This window comes from Pogoniulus pusillus, chromosome 5 (assembly GCF_015220805.1).
Source record: "Pogoniulus pusillus isolate bPogPus1 chromosome 5, bPogPus1.pri, whole genome shotgun sequence".
Lineage (NCBI taxonomy): Eukaryota > Metazoa > Chordata > Aves > Piciformes > Lybiidae > Pogoniulus > Pogoniulus pusillus.
In genome coordinates this window covers 5,854,059-5,874,038 of record NC_087268.1, presented here as the reverse complement: position 1 = coordinate 5,874,038, position 19,980 = coordinate 5,854,059, and the positions used below count along the sequence as shown (strand labels likewise).

The following is a 19,980-nucleotide window of genomic DNA, read 5'->3' as shown; positions in this document are numbered from 1 at the left end:
CAAAGGGAGGAGGCATCCACAGCCTCCCTGGGCAGCTTATTCTAGAGTCTCATCACCTTTGTATTGAAGAACTGCTCCCTGTGATCCAGTCTAAGCCTATTCTCCCTCAGCTTAAAACCATTCCCCCTTTTCCTATTGCTAGACACCCTTATGAAAAGTCCCGCTCCAGCTTTCCTGTTGGATTCTGTCAGGCATTGGAAGGTCCCTCTAGAGCCTTCTCACAGACTATACCTGGTTGGAAGAGGCCTCAAAGATCATCCAGTCCAACCCTCTATCCTCTCTTCTCCAGGCTGAACAACCCCAAATCCCTCAGTCTACCCTCAAAGCAGAGGAGTTCCAGAAGGAGACGTTTCTCTCTGTTGGTTGTACGGAGAGCTTTAGCACTGCTCTCACGCACCCCTCTGCCTAAGAACTGACCCCAGACCTCAGATAAATTAAGTGCTGGGATCTTAACCTTGAGTCTTTCAAGATGCATCCTAGAGTCCCATTTCCAACAGTGCTACAGAGATAACACATATGAATACACAAAATAATGTGCAACCATCATCACATCAATACTGGCAAGCTTCATACCAGTTTACTCCTTGAAACAAACACCAAGAAATGTAAATGTTTGCAAAGTATACAAATATGGACAACAATATCCATGAAAAACACCCAGATGTCTGGACAAAAGTACTTTAAGAGATGTGTGTTTGGGATATCCTGCTGATTTCTCACGTGGTTACCTTTGACAGAGAAGCTTTTCAGTTCTCATTGAAATTCAGGGTCCTTTAGTGTATCTCAGGTTAGGCACTTGAACACTACGAGGTTTTCTGACAATCAGAAAATTTTAAGTTGAGCTGCAAAAAGATCTTAAAATAAAAAGTAATGGCTCTGTACACACTGCTACACACTGCTGCCACTAGTAATTGCCAGCAGTTGTACCACAGACACGATTGTTATATCAGTGATGTCCTGGTGCTGGTCCAAAAATAATTGTACAATTGCTAGGCATGACTCAAGGAAAGAGAATTACTTTTCTAGCTGGAGAGAACCAAAGGGCACTGCATCCATCTGCTTGCCTTATGGCAGGCTCAGCTTGCTATTTAGCACGAGTGGTGTAGTTTTGAATTCTACCTTCTGTAACTTGCACCTCTTGTTTTGCCTCTTAACGAGGAGCTGACAGCTGAGAGTCAGCTGAGTCCTGTGGTCCCTACTTGAACAGCCATACATTAAGCGTCAGTAAGTCTTGCTGAGTACATGGGAGTAGGAGTTGAGGAGAATCTACTTCACAGAGGGTGCAAATTACATGCTTAGCAGGCCAGAGAAGGTGCAAAGCACAACCAACTGTGCTGTTCTGGAGACATCTACACTCCTTCCCAAAGGCTGCTGCCTATCCTTCCCTGTGGTGTGGAGCCCTGCGTCGAAGGAAGCGAGGAGAATGGCAAATCCAGGAAAGAACAGGCTGAAGCCAAAGGAACAAATAGCTCCTGAAACTGGAATTAGTATCTTGGTAAGAGGTTAAATCTGTCATATTCAGCCTCTCTTTCAGCTATTTCAGAGAAGAATGTTAGATTTGGTGATGGTAGCACTTAGGAACAACATGGACCAAAGCATCAGCAACCCTTTCTTCTCTGCCCATTATTGTAAGTATACTTACATAAGTATACTCATTAGTTATCAAAGGCTAGAGCCCTCAAATTACTTACCACTACAACAGCCCAAATGACAGAGCATTTGCTAACTGTTCAGTACCTTCAGAGAGTAAAATAAGGAGGGAAGGGGAAATTTCTATTCGACTACTGTGGAAAGCTGCAGTGGCACTGTAGGTACATCTGCTTTGTGGGGTTTTCAGTCTTCATTACTGCTGGAGGTCTTTAGTCCTTCTCCTCCTGCTTCCCTCCTTCACCTTTCTGTTTAGAGGCACAAGTCTTCATGAAACTGCTCAGAAAGCTGGAACGTTGAAATGCTCTTGCCAGTAAAGAAAGTGGTTCTGAGTGGCAGTTTTGCCTCTCAGTTGGAGACAGCATGTGTCTATACCAGCAGCTCTGCCAGCTCAGTGGAGGAAATGGCACTAACATGGACATAACTCAGCAGGGTTTGGGAGTGAGGGAAAGAAGGCAAGACTGCTTGCTACTAAACGTCTAACTGTAGCTTGAAATGGATGAAACCTGCTTGCTGTGCTGCTCCCAGGGACCAGAGCTATGGCTAGTATTCATCTGACATCTGCCCTCCTGCATGCTCCGTTGCTGGTATCAGTGCACACTTTACACGCTGCTGATCAACCAGGGACACTTGCTGCTGGAGGAGACTTTTGACAGAACTCAGGGAATTTTTCATTCTCTTCAATTTGTGCACCTCTAAACCTTTCCCTCAGAGCCACAGAATCCCACATAGCAGATTTCAGTGCTTGATTTTCTAAAGAACATTTTCAGGCAGGTTTCCTGGTGGAAAAATTGTGGGTCTGAGATGCCAAGCACAAAATTAGGTTCTTGTTAAGGAGAGCTCTGTCAATTTTCAGGTCTTGGGCTGCATTTCCTCTTTTGCTTCATTGAATTTGTACACAGACAAATAGTTCCCAGTATGTTAACTTGAAGAATTATCAAATCCTGATGGTTAATGATTATATATTATTCTGTATAAAAATGCATGATAAGATTGCCTGTGCCTTATCAAACCAAGGGTAAAACATCCAATACAACCACTCAATCTAACCACTTTGAAGACACCAATCCACAGGTTCAATGAAAACAAAATTGATAGGTACAAATTGACAGGTACAAACTCACCCAAAATGCAACCCCAGTAGCTACTTTTTGTCAGAAGTAGAACAATAATGTCATAAAGTAACTGGAAATTTTGCTAACTGTGAACAAAAGGACATAGAGGAAGGGATCTGAGAATGCCCTTTAACACAGAAATGAGTTGTGCCTCTGATGTGAATAGACAAAAATCGACCTAGGTACACAGCAGTTTATTAAGCTTGCATTGAATTACCTACAGGGAGCGGTGATGTGATGCTTATTGCTCAATCCACTGCAATGCAAACAGATCCCAGACTCTACAGGGCTGGCTTTTTCAAATCTCTGCTGAGCCAAATTTTTATATGTCCAGGTCTCTACAAATTTACAGAACAGCTAGAATTCATACTGAAACCTAGGGTTTCGTGAGTCCAAATTAACTGGATGATTTGCAAGCCTGTCTCTGTCTGCAGAGGTTAGCTGATTTCTGTGTCTCTGCATAAAGCTAATGTGGTAAAAGTCTGTCTGGGCATTCAGGGCAATTTACAGTCTAAACTAGAAAAGTGATGGTATAATTACAATTATTTTTTTCCCCTCAAGAAATAGCAACTGTTGATAGTGTTAACACTCTGAGCACACTTTTAAATTATGAGAAATGCACTACAATCCCCTCCCTCACTCAGTCTGTGTGGACTCTGGGATCCTTCACTTTCACAGGAGCACTAAGGTCTGTGCAAAGGATCAGCAGCATGAAACACTATATATCAGGAAACATATGGGAATAAACTCAAGGACTGAAAGGCAAAGAAGGAGGAAAACTATATTCATAAAGGCAGTAGGGGAAGGTAAATGCTATATAGAGTATATAAGGGTATACACTGCCCTGTAAGTGCTACACATAACTACAAAGCACTCAACTTGGAACTTTTCAGTGGAGTTTACATGCATGTGTTTCTAAACACAGCAGTAATGTAACACATGGACCTACATGAAAAAGCCCTACTGAAACAATCTCACAGGATCTACAAAAATAAGGTAAGACCATCAGTTCAATCTTTTAATAAGGGGGGGATCAGCCAGACACATACATTTTAATGTTAGTGGGAGAAAACCAAGAAAACAAGAACTTAATGACAGTAACCACTCTCAGTAATTGCTTCATTTCACAGAGGATTTATGATATATGTATTTTATGTTTTCACTAAGATTCTTTTGCCTAAGTGGACTATAATTTTATGCTTTCACTTTGCAATCAATCAAATAACATTCATAAATTTCAGTGTTCATAGGAAAAAAAAAACAAGTAGGCATTGACCTATCATATATTTTTAATCTTCTAAATTACAGGAATTATAGCTAATGTTGATACCTGCTGAAATTAAAACATGAATATAAATCAAAGGGGCATACTGCATAACAAAAGTGTGCATTTGTATGGTACAAGCTCTGCTGCTGCTCAAAAATGACTGAATGTTTACCATTAAGTTAAACTAACTACAACCTCCCATAGAAGATAGGCGATAAAAGTGAGATTAGAATCTCAGAAGATATCACAGGGAAAAGGCAGTTATTAATTTCCAGTCCTATTGTGTTGCTGCTGAGATATGCCTCCTTACTGTAAAAAAAATAAATATCACTGGTCAGAACTGAAAAATGCATTTTAAAAATGAGAATAATAAAATCACTGCTTGTTCAAAACTTCATTTAATCCTCATATATTCAAGCTTGCTTTCTGAAGGTGGTAAAGTATGTATATTCTTGTCAGCTAAACTACTGACTGAGTTAAAAGTGTGGGGGTTTTAAAAAGCCATCATTGCCTTAAGGGATAATGCACATTTGATTGAATATCTGATAAGCAAAGAATGAACACAGAACTAGAGAGAGAGACTTTTTTGAGTCTAAGTGTTAAGTTTGCAACTTCTGGGTAGCCCCAGACAAAGCCTGAGCTAGGGATTAAATCTTTCTCTAAGCAATGACAGTGCAGGGTCTGACTGCATTCTGACTTTGGTTGCTGAGGGATGGAGAGGAAAGGCTGCTCTTCAGTAGAAACCAGCCTCCTCAGCTGTGAGAGATGGGGATGGCAACGAGGAACAGCTACAATTAGTCCTTCAAAAGGAATATTCTTTTCCTTTTGCTTGTAAAAAAGACTATGTTGGCACTTTTCCTTTCCTAACCAAGCCTAGTAATATAAGGTAGTAAATGATGTGTCAAGGCTCAGGGTGGATAGAAATGTTCCCAGTTTCTCTGAGTTCCACTCTTGGAGCCATGCAGGTTCTGCTAGCCCAGATGAGTATTTGAAATGTCACCTGCAAAACAAAGAGTGCAGTAACAGGCTTTGATAATAAGGGTAGCTACACCATCTATTTTAGGCTTGTTCAGTGATCTAACTTCTGTGCAATTTGAAAGACCAAAACTAGCAGACCAAGTTCCCTTTTAAAGTCAAGAGAGATGTCTGCAGTAGCTAGCTGAATATCTCTTTGCTTGTTAAGATAAAACTGGAATATGGCTTAACATAAGAAGTATTTGGCTTGGTTAAATGCATGGTAATTTGAAAAATACTCCCAAGAATAGTGTTTGCAAATTAATAGCCAATTTACATCTTCTATGTGTATCATTTACCTTAAGAAGCACAGTATAGACTCTTAACAAATTGGATACTGTGAAATTACACTGGAGATATTTCTTCATCTACCAAATAGTGTTAATGTTTGAATGTTCATAAGGGCTCAAGTATGTTTATCTGCATCACTGGAAATACTGTTTTGTCTATGAGGAAGGTACTGAATTTGTAATAATGGCCTGATTACTGTCAAAAGCAAAAGCAGTGGCCAAACACAGGAGACAGTCTGTTACCACAGATACTCTGAATCTATGGAGGAAGCCAGGTGGGGTTGGTCTCTTCTTCCAGACTACCAGCAGCAGAACGAGGGGACACAGTCTCAATTTGTGCTGGGGGAAATATAGGCTGGATGTTAGGAGGAAGTTGTTGGCAGAGAGAGTGATTGGCATTGGAATGGGCTGCCCAGGGAGGTGGTGAAGTCACCATCCCTGGAGGTGTTCAAGAAAAGTCTGGATGAAACACTTGGTGCCATGGTCTAGTTGAGTGGATAGGGCTGGGTGCCAGGTTGGCCTGGATGATGTTGGAGGTCTCTTCCAACCTGGTTGATTCTATGATTCTATGTTTCTAAGCAAGCTGTAAAAGCCCTCAAGTGTGAAGACATACCACAAAGGATAATTCCTCTGACATCATTAAATCTTTTGGGAGAATTCAGTGCATATGACTGAAGCTGAGCATGGTATTATATATAACTCACATTTACCAAGACCAGTGCCCAGGCCTTGATCACATAATACACTGATTTCTTTGAGCACCAGCAGGGAGGAACTGGATACTTAAACCTGCCAAACCTTCATTCATCACTGCGGTGTTTATTCATGTGTTAGTTGCACTGTTTATTGCCATCTTTACTCAGCCTAGACAATGCCCATCCCATAAATAGCCCTCCACACAGAAGTGGACAGGGGTATAAACTGCTAGTGATTTCTTCATTATCAAGCTTTTACGAGTTTGTTTTCTCCAGTGGCCCATTTTGTTTTAACAATGATAATATTTTAGAAAGATATCATGCCTGAAGGCACATGTGATTAAGATGCCCATAATAGAGTTTTGGTGTAAGCTATATCACTTCTGCATAAAAATCAATAAAAGGGAGTGTTAAAACAGATGCTAAGCACTGCATGGCAATCCACCTTTCTATCTGTCTCTTTATGCCATATGCATCTTCATACACAACTTCATGTGAAAGCTGATGAATGAGGTGCTCTGTCCCACAGGAAACAGTGCTCCAGGTAGTCCCAATCTTGCTGTCTCTTGGCTGGCAGCAAGTAACAAATACCTGAAGGGTGATTGTGGCCAGGAGGAGGTTGCTCTCTTCTCTCAGGTGGCCAGCACCAGAACAAGAGGACACAGCCTCAAGCTATGTCAGGGGAAATTTAGGCTGGAGGTGAGGAGAAAGTTCTTCACTGAGAGAGTCATTGGACACTGGAATGGGCTGCCCGGGGAGGTGGTGGAGTCGCTGTCCCTGGGGCTGTTCAAGGCAGGATTGGACGTGGCACTTGGTGCCATGGTCTAGCCTTGAGCTCTGTGGTAAAGGGTTGGACTTGATGATCTGTGAGGTCTCTTCCAACCTTGGTGGTACTGTGATACTGTGATACTGTGACTGGCTACTCAAGATCACTTGCCAGAGCTGGGCGTGAGGGGATGGCCCTTTTCCCCTGCCCTCCTTTGTGGGGCTATGCAAACAAAAAGTGGCCAAAGGCAAGACTTTAGTTGGGGGTTACTGCTTTCCTGGCTGTATTTGGCTGAAGACGTAATAGTCCTTCCCATCACCTGCAGCTCCATTTTGTTGCCTGTTCTGTGGTAGATTTTCACTAAGTCTTGCAGAAGTAACACCACTCCTAGCCACTGAGCAGTGCTCAAGGCAGAAAGCCTCAAGCAAACAGTATAAACTTTATTCTCTCAGCATTTAGAATTGCACTTAGTCTGGAATTGCATCTTTTATGTGTGTGTTATAAACAAAGGGGGTTTACGTTCAATTAGGCCAGTTTTGCCTTAGCAAGATAAAAGCTGTCTCCTGTCTCTAATGAAAGTTATTCATTTGACTCTGCCTGGAGATTTCAAATGTGTTTGCCTTAGAATATATGCCAGTCCCACTACATACACTCTATCAGCTTATGCCACTGCTGACGAGAAGGACGTATAGAACATCCACATCCCTGCTATGAGGGACGAGCATATGGTATTGATATAAAATGTAATTGATTTCACTAGCTCAGCCTGACCTGCAGCTCACAGGTGACATACAAAAATAAGGGGATCAATAATCTGCTATCAGATTGCAATTCTTAATATGTGACATTGATCTTTCAAAACTCCCAGTGAACAATTCCTAATGGCTTCCTTTCTTTCTTTATAACCTCAGCCTCCTTCACTCTTTCTCCTTCCATATATATCCTTCATATGTACCTGTCTGAGCACTCTGGGAAGATGACACATAGGACAAAAAGATATACCAAGACATAATTACACTGGTGTAGCTAACAGAAAAGACCTAAATGTTTCAAATGTCAGTAGATCTGAAGATGTGTGGGCAGGATTTACAACACTAGTATGTTGCCACTGGTAACTGACTGCATTTTTAACCTTCCCACTGCTGGCTAGCAGCCTGAAAGAGAAGTCTAGAGGCTTAGCACTAGAAATAAACAAGCTCAATAAAAGCACTAAAATTTGTTGTTGTAAAAGTAAGACAAACAAAGGGAAAGACTGAATAAAGGTTAGATAAGAGCTCTTTCTTCATGATGGACAGCTGACACAGCACCTAACCCTTCCAGTTTGCTGACGTGCTGCCACTTTCCTCTGCTGGGTCAGCTCTGAGCAACCAGTTTTGTCCATTGCAGAAAGAAGGGAGAGGAAAGAATAAAGCTTTTACTGGGAGTATTTTAAAGGCACAGACATCTCAGGCAGAGGATACTTGAAGTGGTTCCACTGTCAAAAAGTTGGCAGCAGCTTCCTGCTGAGAGTAAGCAATTTGGAGATACCACTAACAGACTATTACACTCTGTAATGGAGTCAGACATATAATACGAAGCAGGGAGTAGTTGCTGCCCAGCGTGGTCACCCACAGTGAATGTGATGAGAAAGGATTGAGATGACCAAGCTTCCTGATCACATTAACAGTGATATTATTAGGGTGCCGATCCAAAGGGAGTGGAACAAATTTAGGGAAGGAAACAAAATTTAGTGGAAAACAAATATATGTGAAAAGAGATAGCAAGAAGAGAAAACCCTGAGATATGTGATTGCACTTCATGTGCCAGGCAAAGAAAGGGGATGCTCCCATTCCTTCTGATAAGTGCTCACTGAGACAGAGTCCTGCCTATGAGGTCCCATGCAAATTAATATCATAAACTGGGGGAATCTGCAAAGGACTAATACCTTGAGTACTGTGTCCACTTCTGGGCTCCTCAATTCAAGAGAGATGTTGAGGTGCTGGAACGTGTCCAGAGAAGGGCGACAAAGCTGGTGAGGGGCCTGGAACACAAACCCTATGAGGAGAGGATGAGGGAGCTGGGGTGTTTAGGTTGGAGAAGAGGAGGCTCAGGGGTGACTTTATTGCTGTCTACAACTACCTGAAGGGAGGCTGCAGCCAAGTGGGGGTTGGTCTCTTCTCCCAGGCAACCAGCAAGAGAACAAGGGGACACAGTCTCAAATTGTGCCGGGTGAAGTATGAGCTGGATATTAGGAGGAAGTTGTTACCAGAGAGAGTGATTTCCCATTGGAATGGGCTGCCCAGGGAGGTGGTGGAGTCACCATCCCTGGAGGTGTTCAAGAAAAGCCTGGCTGAGGCACTCAGTGCCATGGTCTAGTTGACTGCCTAGGGCTGGGTGCTAGGTTGGCCTGGATGATCTTGGAGGTCTCTTCCAACCTGGTTGACTCTATGAGATTCTATGAGATTATCACCCTTAATTAAGCAATCTAGTTAAAAACAGCCTGGTTTGTGTGTAAGTGCTCTAAACATGTAGAAAAACTCACTGAACTGAAGGCAATCACACCTACTCAGGGCCTTTGCGTTTCGTAGGGATTTTACTTCAGCAAGGAGGGAAATTTCACGGGAATCTGTGAACATCCAACTGCTCCATTAGTCTTATTCCCAAATGTGCATTTAGGAGTCTTTCAGGCTACCAAATTGAAAATTATGTGAAACTATTCCTGGTCTCAAAACACTGTCTGCTGGGTTTTTTTTGATCTCAGAGAGCACACACTGTAGAGAGAAGACCACAGCATGGCCTTTGCTGAAGACAAACTGTGCCTATCGGCTAGCAAAGTCCAGCTGAAAAGGATACAGAAGACATGGTGCTTATGCTGCAGTGCATGTGATTAAACAGCTCTGTTCCATTTAAAGACCTTTTGAAGAATGCCAGACTGTTCCTGGTTTTAACCTTTAAAAGGCAGCAAGGACTTTGAGAGCTGCTTTGGCATTTCTCAGTGTAACCCACACCTCCCACATACAACAGAGATGAGTTTAACAAGCAAAGCACCAAGGAAGCAGCCGTATAAGGGTATGTGCAGGCTATGGACCCCCATAAAAGAATGCATCTCTCCCAGAAAGGTTTTTCACCTGTGTTCCTCTTGGCATCACTCTGACTCCTCACACTGAGAACTGATGTTTATAATGGACTTGCATTTTCAGGCCTTCCCTTTCCCCTTCCACTTAATGTTGTCAAGCCAAGTACCAAGAGCAGAGCAGGCAAGAGATTTTCATGTGTTGCCCAGAGTGGAAATTAAAGTGGCTTGACAAATAAAGAAATATGGAGATTTTCCTTGGAGCAATGTTTTCTGCATGACCCAAGCAAGCTTGAGCTGGTTTTGTAATCACAAGCTATGGAGACAAGATTGTCTGGGATCCATCTAGCATGCCCTAACATGTCAGAGCAGTAGGGGTGCTCAGCTGCTAGGAGCTTACTTCTTCCAGACTACCAGCAATAGAACAAGGGGTCACAGTCTCAACTTGTGCTGGGGGAAGTATAGGCTGGATGTTAGGAGGAAGTTCTTGACAGGAAGAGTGATTGGCATTGGAATGGGCTGCCCAGGGAGGTGGTGGAGTCACCATCCCTGGAGGTGTTGAAGAAAAGCCTGGATGAGGCACTTAGTGCCATGGTCTAGTTGACTGGCTAGGGCTGGGTGCTAGGTTGACCTTGGAGGTCTCTTCCACCCTGGTTGATTCTATGATTCTATGACTAAAATCATCAATGTATTCAGCAACTCACTTCATTTCTTGTGGTGCTTTGTTTGTTACTACTCAACAGGAATGTTTGTATAAAACTCATTGTGTAGTGCTTTCTCATGGAAGTAATTTTAACATAGTCCCCGTGATAACTTCTCATGTGATCTTCTAGCCTTTCATCTAACATTACAAGATTTTCTGAAGACCTAGGCATATATTCCCCATCAAGAAAAGAGTTTATAAGCAGTGAACTCTAATCTAGTAGTTTGTTTCTTTATGCAATAGATTTACATATGACCTGGTTTGCTCCATTCCTAGGATGCAAAACAGCCCTAAACCCAACACTGAGCTTGCATTGGTAAGGCTACAACTGGTCTTAACTCCTGCATAGTATGGATAGGGCTCAATTATTTTACAGTGCTTCTGTGTGTGGCTGAAACTTCTCAACCAGAACCAACACTGCCTCTAAGACTGGCATAACACTAATTTTCATCCATAGTGCTGCCCACTACCAAATCACAACCCTTCAGAGTGGTAAGAAAGTGTTATAGAATCATAGAATCAACCAGGTTGGAAGAAACCTCCAAGATCATCCAGTCCAACCTAGCACCCAGCCCTAGCCACTCAACTAGACCATGGCACTAAGTGCCTCAGCCAGGCTTTGCTTCAACACCTCCAGGGATGGTGACTCCACCACCTCCCTGGGCAGCCCATTCCAATGCCAATCACTCTCTCTGCCAACAACTTCCTCCTAACATCCAGCCTATACTTCCCCCGGCACAACTTGAGACTGTGTCCCCTTGTTCTGTTGCTGGTTGCCTGGGAGAAGAGGCCAACCCTTTGCCAACCCTTTGCCAAAATGCTGATGTTTCCATCCCACAGGACGTATCACACTAGGCCAGATTTTGTCCTGTATTCAATATTAATTACAATTCTCACTGCACAGTACATCAGTGTAATTTCTGAGAGGCAGTGCTCAGTCTGGGGGGGAAGGGTGAAGAATATCCCTGTGTTGGCTCAATTTTCTTATGCAGGCTAGATGATACAGAGCAGATGAGGTCAACTGAGATGCATGAAAAATTAATCCAGCAAGCAATTTTTTTAGATTATTATGTAGCTCCAAAATTCTCTACATCGTTTTGCATCAAAATCTAGCTCTGCAAAGGGCCTTCAAGATAAACTCCAAGGCTACGAGTTGCAGTTTGAAGAAATATTTATCTACAACAGAATATTTTAAAATGCTATACCCAATAATATAAACCATATATATGCAGTTGGTTGTCAGATGGAAGGGAAGCACCATTATAGGAAACAAACCTAATATCTAGCAAAATACATAAAATAGCAGTAGATTAAATTTGAACCATATAAGAGCCTGAGTTTCTTCCTTTTGGTCTAGAGAGAAGTAGCTTTCAGCTAATTTACCTCTCATTTTACAGACCTGAATGCTGCTGTAGCTTCAGGCTGCTAGAAACAGCTAAGGATAACCAAGTTACTCACAAGCAAATGCATTCCTCTTCTTCTTGTGGTTTTTTTTTTTAGGAGGGGGGAGGGGTGTTCCTGGCTTTTGTTGGTCTTGTTTGGTTTTAATTTTTGCTTGTTTTGTTTTGTTTTTCAAACACATGTCTACTCAATTTGTAAGGGTGTTCAATATTTATTCATAGTATGCAAATAAAGGGCACCGCAAGTGTCCGTTCATTAAATGTGCTATGTCTATAAAGTGACATGAGATTGTTTCCAGACACAGATTTCCAGCTCTTTATTTAAAGATAAAATCATTGGAATGACAATTCTGGGGAAAGTTTCTTTGTTGTCAAGACCCCTGTGGTCAAAGGACTAATTAGTTTGGGTTTTTTTTCCCCACCAAAAGAGTGTTTTGATTGAATATGTGAAAAAATTGAGACAATTAAAGTGCAGAAAGTACATTTAAATTAGGTTTAAATTCACCAATTCATTTGCAAAATACTGATAAATGAAAGATCTATATTGGGCAATAAACAAAGAGATTTAGCCTTTACAGCCTCACTCCACAATACAGTAGCCTGAAACTGATGCTATAGATTTGACTGTGCTTTGCCATCAGCATCCTCCTATTGTGAGGGAGCAGGGCTTGAAGAATCTCCCAGTTGCCAATTCTTATTACATTGGGTGAACCTCATTGTGTCTGACATTTTAAGCCCAAGCTCCAGGAGACTGCAACATCTCCTGAGAACCTCAGGTTTTGATTCCAAGGGGAAAAGGAATGTTGTAGTCCACATGGTTGCAGAGACAAGGGAAAAAAAGATGTATCTTTGCTGTGATTTCAGTATGCCTAAAGACCAATTAACCCAAAGGCAAAAATAAACATTTTTGAGAACCCACTGTGCTTGAATTTATTTCTATTTGTTTGTTTGTTTTTCACTTGAGCAGGAAGGAGAGAAATCCAGAGAGGGGTCAGCTATTTTAAAAATCTAGTAAAAGCAACACCAAGTTTCAGGTCATTAACTCCTGAAAACAGAGAAAAATGGGCTGACTCTTTGTCGCAAAACACGAGATTTCAACATAAGTGCATGATAAAGAGCAGAAGTCATTTAAAAAGTCATCACATCACAGGGACAATATCACATTAATTTATCAGACAGTGTACCAATAACAGAAAAAAATGTTGTCTGGAATTGCCTTTCTCCAGATTAACAAAATAGCCTGTTTTATTTCCAGTTTAGTTGCCTCACCTCCTGTTGAATTGAAAATGGACAAAACTGGAGCATCAGATGATCTCACGGAAGCAGATCTGCCAAGACAGCCATAGGTTGCTTTGCAGAGTCATCCTAGTGTATATCAGCAAATAAGCATGAGCTGCATTTTTCAGTTCATTACACCCTTCTTAGTATCAGCCCTATGGAATTCTTGCACTGAATACTGTGCTCTTTGCATTTTATAGGATGCTTGGGTTAGTGCAGGGTTCCTCATTAATAAAACTACGCTGTGCAACAGCTGTATGTGGCAGCCATATATGATTACAGTACACAATAGGAACTGCTGGCTTCTGCAGTGTGTCTAGGGAAGTAAAGGGTTACTAAGGGAAGTGGTATGCTGTCACACATTGAGTATTGCACAAAAATAGCCTAGAAGACTGAAATGCTTGCCTTCTAGTCTCCACATTTTTGCCATTTTAACACCACAATGATCTGTTTTGGCTGTCGTTAACACATGCTTTCTGTCCAACATATGCATAGTTAATGATATCTGGGGAGGTGTGTGAGAGAGGGAGCAAAATCTTTTCTCAAACACTGAGAAAGGAAGAATTTGTTTCAGTACTTGAGGGCAGAGCTACTTACGGTTAGCCTCGGTGGAGCTGCCTCTCTGCTGGGGGCGGGGAGGCAGCACGCTAGACACCGTAAAGCTATCGTCTCGTAGAGCTAGGGTAATGTGACTGCACAGCATGTAAGATCAAAAACCATATGTGCCTTTCTGTTTCTGATGACCCTTTTTTCATAACCACGTTTTCAGCTGGTTTGTTCAGGCTTTTTATCGGATATTTTTTTTTTCCTCTAGTTTGTTACTAATGAAAATTTCTAGACTGTCAGCCAAAGAGATTTGTCTCCCCTATTAGCCACAGCCAGCAACTAGTGCAGATTCAGACCCAAGTATTTACAATCGATCCACTTGAGCCTTAATTTTTTATGCCATCAACTGGATTGCTGCAAAGTAGGTGTCAGATGTGACCACCTTAATATTGTCTGTGCAAAGCATGATGTGTATTTGCTGCAGTCTTCTCTGAATATATGCAAAGAGCCAAACAAAGTGGAAGGCAGGGGATGATAGGATCCTGCCATTCCTGAATTTTTCCTGGAAGGTTTACTTTCCAGTTGATTTTGTATTTTATTCAGTCCTCGATGCCAGAAACAGAGCTCCTAGCAGGAGGTAGTAGCTTACTGTCATAGCTCCTGAAAACAGATCTGAGCTTCACCACCTCTATGTGCCTGCAGCCACCAGGCACATCACAGATGGTGGTGCCTTTTGGCCAGCATTGTCTTCTGAACACTTTGGATTTGCAATTCTGAAGTCAGAGGCCTCATATTTCAGTTTTGCTGAATTATGCTGACTTACAGCATGCACTGCCATTGTCTTACACCAAGCTATGTATGCCTCGTGTTTTGCCTCTCTCAGAAATAGCTTGCTTTGGTTTTCTTCTCATGGATTAATTCACAGTAAGCAAGCACTTGCTTCTACTCACTTGCACATGTATGGTTCAGAGAGTACGCTTTAGAATTCAGTCATGCTACATCCTGTGTTACCTGATTAAGATCAGTAGCTGGGAGTTGATTGTTTGACTTTTCAGAAACTCAATTACAGGTTTTCTATGTCTTTCCCATTATATGTTTAGGATCAAATGAAAGCTTGAAAAGTTTACAAGCACAAGAAGTGATTCACTTCACTCCTGAAGTCATCAGCTGTGGAAGTCCTTACATCACCAGGACTTAATCTTTCCAAAAATTTAATTGAAACATGGCAGGTTTGAACCTTAGATTCTAACAAAACACTCGATTCTGCAAGTTTTCTGCTATTGGGGGCTGGGGAGAGCACCCACACGCATACAGCACCCCAGGGCTCCCTCCTTTGCTGGCAGTATGAACACCCACCAAACCTCCAATTAGAAGAGGAACCCCACTGCTCTGACTGGTGTAAACTGAGAGTTTGTTGTTGCAGTCGGATGCTGCTAGTGAGAGGTGGTAGGAAGAAACCCCAAATCTACGTGAGCCCCTTTGAGTCAGCAGCCTCAGCAGAAGCAAGGTTTCCCCAGAGGGACTAATTTGCTAAATTTATAGAAACTGGCTGAAATAAATACAGGCTCAAACCATGAAGACTTGTCTGTAAAGCACTGCAGAGCCATGCTCACCACCCTCCTACAGCATTTTTTCCCCAGAATGTCAATTACTCACTTCAAAGTGAAGTGAGTAATGGATGAAATCTGTGACTACTACAGTTAACTCTTACTGTTCCTCCTCAATCACAGCTTTTACCTGCTGTCATTTTGAGGAAAAATAGCCAGTAATGTCCCAGGTCTAAGTGAACTGCTGCAAACCAGAAATGGGGAGAGCTGCTATTTGCACATAGAATTTACTACCATGGTCATTCTATAAGCTACCATTACATTTTTTGCCACCAAATAATCAGCTTTGAATTAGTAAAGAAAATACCTTTTTTATTCCTTGATACAAATTCTTAGGACCAAGTGGCCATTAAGAGATTATAAAACAGTGCCCAAAACATGAGTAACAGTTTAGTAAAATGATTTTATTTGCATGGGACACCAACCACTTAAATAGCTTTAGTATACTAGAAATCTTATGTTCAATCTTGGACATGTAATTTAAGTCTCATCTTCCTTTAAATAGTCCATCAGCAGGAAAAGCCTTAATTATTAATTTATACAACCAAGCTTGCATCTCTGCAACAGTACATAATGGCTCTTACTAGAAGAGCTACGCTTGGGTGGGGCAAAGCAATAAATGCAGCCAAATTTTTTTGTCCTTATCTCTACATTAAATATTAAAACAATAATATTTAAAGCGATATACTCACATGGTAACAAATTACAAGACATGCAATTTTTAACTGAAATTTGTCTAAAAGCTAGCTTAGAGGATCACAAGTGTATCTACTGGTGAAAGCACATATTGCAAAAAAAAAAAAAAATTAAATGGTGATTGAGGTTTGAGTCATCTCCAAAGGGTTTATAGCATCCCGTGTCTCAGTACCGGCTTTTATGCTTCAGATCCTTTGATACAGTTCTCCAAATAGAGGACATAAATACCATCCAGGTTTTAAAACATTTTATTTGCATATTAAAAAAATTGTGCATTCCAATAATTAAAATAATTTGAACAAAAAAAAAAAATGGCACTCGATTAACTGCATTTTACAGCTCGCAGGACCTTGGTACAGCTTTGCATTTATTCGTGTGTTACTCTAGTTTACTGTAGTCCCACCCAAGTTCTTCTTTCATCAACATGCAAGCTCTTTCATGCCACCAGGACCAAAGCCAGACAGGCAGAGGGAAAGGCAGCGCCTTCATTCAGTGTCAGTAGTTCTCTCTATTCTTTTGATGTGAAAGGGGCAGTACAGTCATTTTAAACTTTATCCAACCTCTTTGCATCTTACAAAGTTAAACAGCTAAAAGAAGTAAAATAAGAAGGCAATGCTTGTGGAATGTACAGTGCATAATTTGGAAGGGCAGATTTCATTACGATTCACCCGCTTGCTTCTCCTGTTCAATTGCTGAAAGGGGAAAAAAACAGAAAAGGAGAGAAAAAAAAATGAAGATCGAGATCCTGAAATGCATTCAAGTGACAATCCCTACCATTTGTAAAAATATGTGTATCTATGTGTATGCACGTATATATATAAATACATATCGGAGTGGATGCGTAATTGCAGATTAAGCGTTCCTAGGCGGTGGGCTCAGGGTTTTGCATCTGCCACAGCCACAACTGCCTATATCCTTCCCTCCACCCTGCACCCGCCGCACCCCCGGCTCCCCGCCTGCCGCCCCTCTTTGTCTGCTCCCGCCTCTCCCCTCCCCTCCCTGCCTGCCCTGCCCTCTCTGCCTGCCCCCCTTGCCCTCCCTCCCTCCCGCCTGCCCTTCCCCACGCTTCCCTGCCCTCCCGCACTCACTTTCTTTTGAAGGCAGTGGGTTTTTCTCTTGCGTCTCTGTCTTCTTCAATTTGGACTTGTCAAATTTCTCGATCTCGGCCATGTCGGGTTTGTCGGACATGTTGGCAGGTGTCTCTGCGCACACAAGCGGACAGCCTGTCACCCCAGGCGAGGGCCACCCGGCCGCCACCCCCGGGTCGTGCCCGCCGCACCCCTCCCGGGGAGCCGCGCCTCCGCCGGAGCCCAAAACTCAGCGCACGCAGAAAACAAGAGGTTTAATCCCCGCATATTTAATAACAACAATAGTAGGGGTTTTACTTTTAAAGCCTCAGCCCAGCATCAAAGACTGTGCAGCTCGCCGCCAGCTGCCTCCGGGGGCAACTCCCAGTATTTGCGAGCTGTGGAGTACAATAGAGGGGAGGCCGCCCGGTGCTGGCCGCCGTTTGAACTGGTTAAAGGAAAACTAATTACAAAACAAAGCCCTGGAAGGGCAACAAAGCCAGTTTGCAGCTCGCACGCCACCGCCCTGCAGTGGCGTGGGCCCCAGACAATAACACCCCCCCAAGACAATACACCCTATACATCCCCACAACAATAGCACCCGCGCCCTGCCCGCAGTTCCTTCCCGGCTGGGGTGTCGCGCTGGGGTTCATACTGCCCGTGCTGGGAAACCCGGAGAGGGGGATCGGGGGGGGCGGCGGGACCCACCGGTGTCGCTGCGCGGTGATGCTCAGCCCCGCCACTCGCTGCTGCCTCCGCTCCGCACGCCAGTATAAAGGGCGCTCGCTGGCGGGGCGGTTTTATCTCCGCGCCTATGCAAATGAAGATGATGTCACCCGCTAACCATTTTGCCGCTTTCCGCCTATTTCTCTCTCTTCCCCCCCCACCCCTTGCTTCCTTCTCCTCCCTCCCCGCCCAGCCCTTCTCCCCGCCGTGCACACGCACACACTTCTAGAGACACAGACACACACGCCACACCCTGAGGGCCGAAAATCGCCCCGGTCCCCATCCCTGCACCGGTCGCCACTGCGGCTCAGACTGGCGGGAGGCGCCCCCGGGACGATCCGGGAGGGAGGCCTCCGCCCCTGGCTCTTGGTCCTCGCCCCGCCCTGCCTCGCCACCTCGGGGTCGGAGCGCGTCCGGGTGGCCAGAAGCCGGAGCCGGGGCAAGGCGGCCTCCTCCTGCTAGCCTCCGCAGCGGCGGACGGCTGTGCTTGAGCTGACGGGCTCGCTTCAGCACTCTACATGCCCCATGGACATGCGGTTGAGCAGGATCAGCTCGCTGGTTACGTTTCTGGATTTGGAAGGAGAAAACGAAAAAGGAAACCCTCGCTCATTCAGAGCTCCGGGAGCTGCCTCTGCCCTGCCCCTCCTCTGCCCGCGCTGCCCTTGCTGCCGCAGGGAGAGAAACATCCCATCGCTAAGGTTGCCGCCCTGCTGCAAGCAGAGAAAAGCCATGGTTGTCCTTGCGGCCCTGCTGCAAAGGGAAGAAAGAGCACGCACGCCTCCGCCCCCCGCGCCCCCCCACTACCAGGCCAGGCCACGCTTTGGTGCTAGTCCGGCAGACAATGGCTCCGGCCAGATGTCGCCTGTCTCCCAGCTCCGCGCCCCTCTCCGTAGCAGCGGCTCGACCTCGGCACTGCACCTCCCTCCTGGCCCCGGCTGCCTCTGCTCGGAGGCAGGAAGGCCAAGGCTGAGGGTTGGGCCAGGCCCGCCGCCTCCCCGCTCTGCAGGGCTCCAGATGTCTCTTAAGAGCTGGTTCGGGGAATTCGGGCAGTAAGCCTCGGGTAGCAATCTGCCGTAAACCCGGCGTTATCTGCATGGACCATTGCAGTTGAGCGGGGGGCGAAAAGGGTGTATGGCAACCCTGCCGCTCGTTTCTGCATTTACAGCGTTCGGTAATAAACGGAATTATTCAGGTGGAAGAACTGAAAGACACGGGGGTGTATCTGTGCGTGGGAGTGTATCTGTGCGTGTGCGTGTGGCTGAATGACGAGGAGCTGGGGAAATCTCTGCGCCTTTGTCTGGCAGCAGCTCTGCAAGCGAGCGGAGGCATGCTAGCTTTCAAGGTGTGAGGTGGCACAGGAGCTGGAGAATTTACTTAATTTCTGCTGTTTCTGGGACATCCATAATGGAAACCATGTAGCATCATGCCTCTTGCCTCCTACCCTCCGGCTGGGTATCTGATGTGAAGGTGATTTGCTGAGGAATTAAAAGCTTTGAGCCATAAACACTATTAATACATGCAAGGAGAACTGTAAATACATTTCAGTAAATCCCCTGGGGATGCCACTGCTTCTGTTTCATGTCTGTCGTCTCCCCCTTGGTTCATCTTTTTTCATAGCATTTCCAGAGCTGTAATTTCAAGCGGGCAAAACCTCTGCATGACAATCCAAGTAATGCTTGCTATCGTAAACCAGGATTTCCAATTGTCTTAACCATCCCAAAGCCAAGCTCATTCACATTTGGAGGTGTGGTGTATAAAGTCTGATTCTTTAAACCTGGGTTTGAATGGGGTGTATATCTGACAGCAGTGGTGCAAACTGGAAGTTTTCCTATGAGCCAGAGCCCCTGTAAGACTGAAGGCTAAAGGAATTGCTTAGGAAGGAAATGACAAGGAATATATTAAATTAAGTTGGAAATATTTACAGGTTTGCATAATAAGAACTTTAAAAGCATTCCCAAGGTATCTTCTGTGTTGGATACCATCTAACTCTGATAGCTTTTGAGCAAGCTTTGCAAAACAAATTTATGACCTTTTACTGCCTCAGTGCTTCTGAGTTGTACCTTGTGACCAGAGTTGTGAAGCTTCTGTGCTGATCAGTTAATCAGAATCCT

General features: G+C 44.0%; 1 protein-coding gene across 1 annotated transcript; it reads right to left on the bottom strand.

Moving 5' to 3' along the window:
* Positions 1-16,308: 16,308 nt before the first annotated feature.
* TMSB4X (thymosin beta 4 X-linked) lies at positions 16,309-18,744 on the bottom strand. The gene is made up of 4 exons (XM_064143074.1): positions 18,674-18,744; positions 17,852-17,955; positions 17,165-17,278; positions 16,309-16,768 (listed from the first exon to the last, which is right to left on the bottom strand). Exons 3-4 carry the CDS (start codon positions 17,262-17,264, stop codon positions 16,734-16,736), a joined length of 135 nt encoding a protein of 44 aa, XP_063999144.1. The 5' UTR covers positions 17,265-17,278; positions 17,852-17,955; positions 18,674-18,744; the 3' UTR covers positions 16,309-16,733.
* Between the last annotated feature and the right edge of the window lie 1,236 nt (positions 18,745-19,980).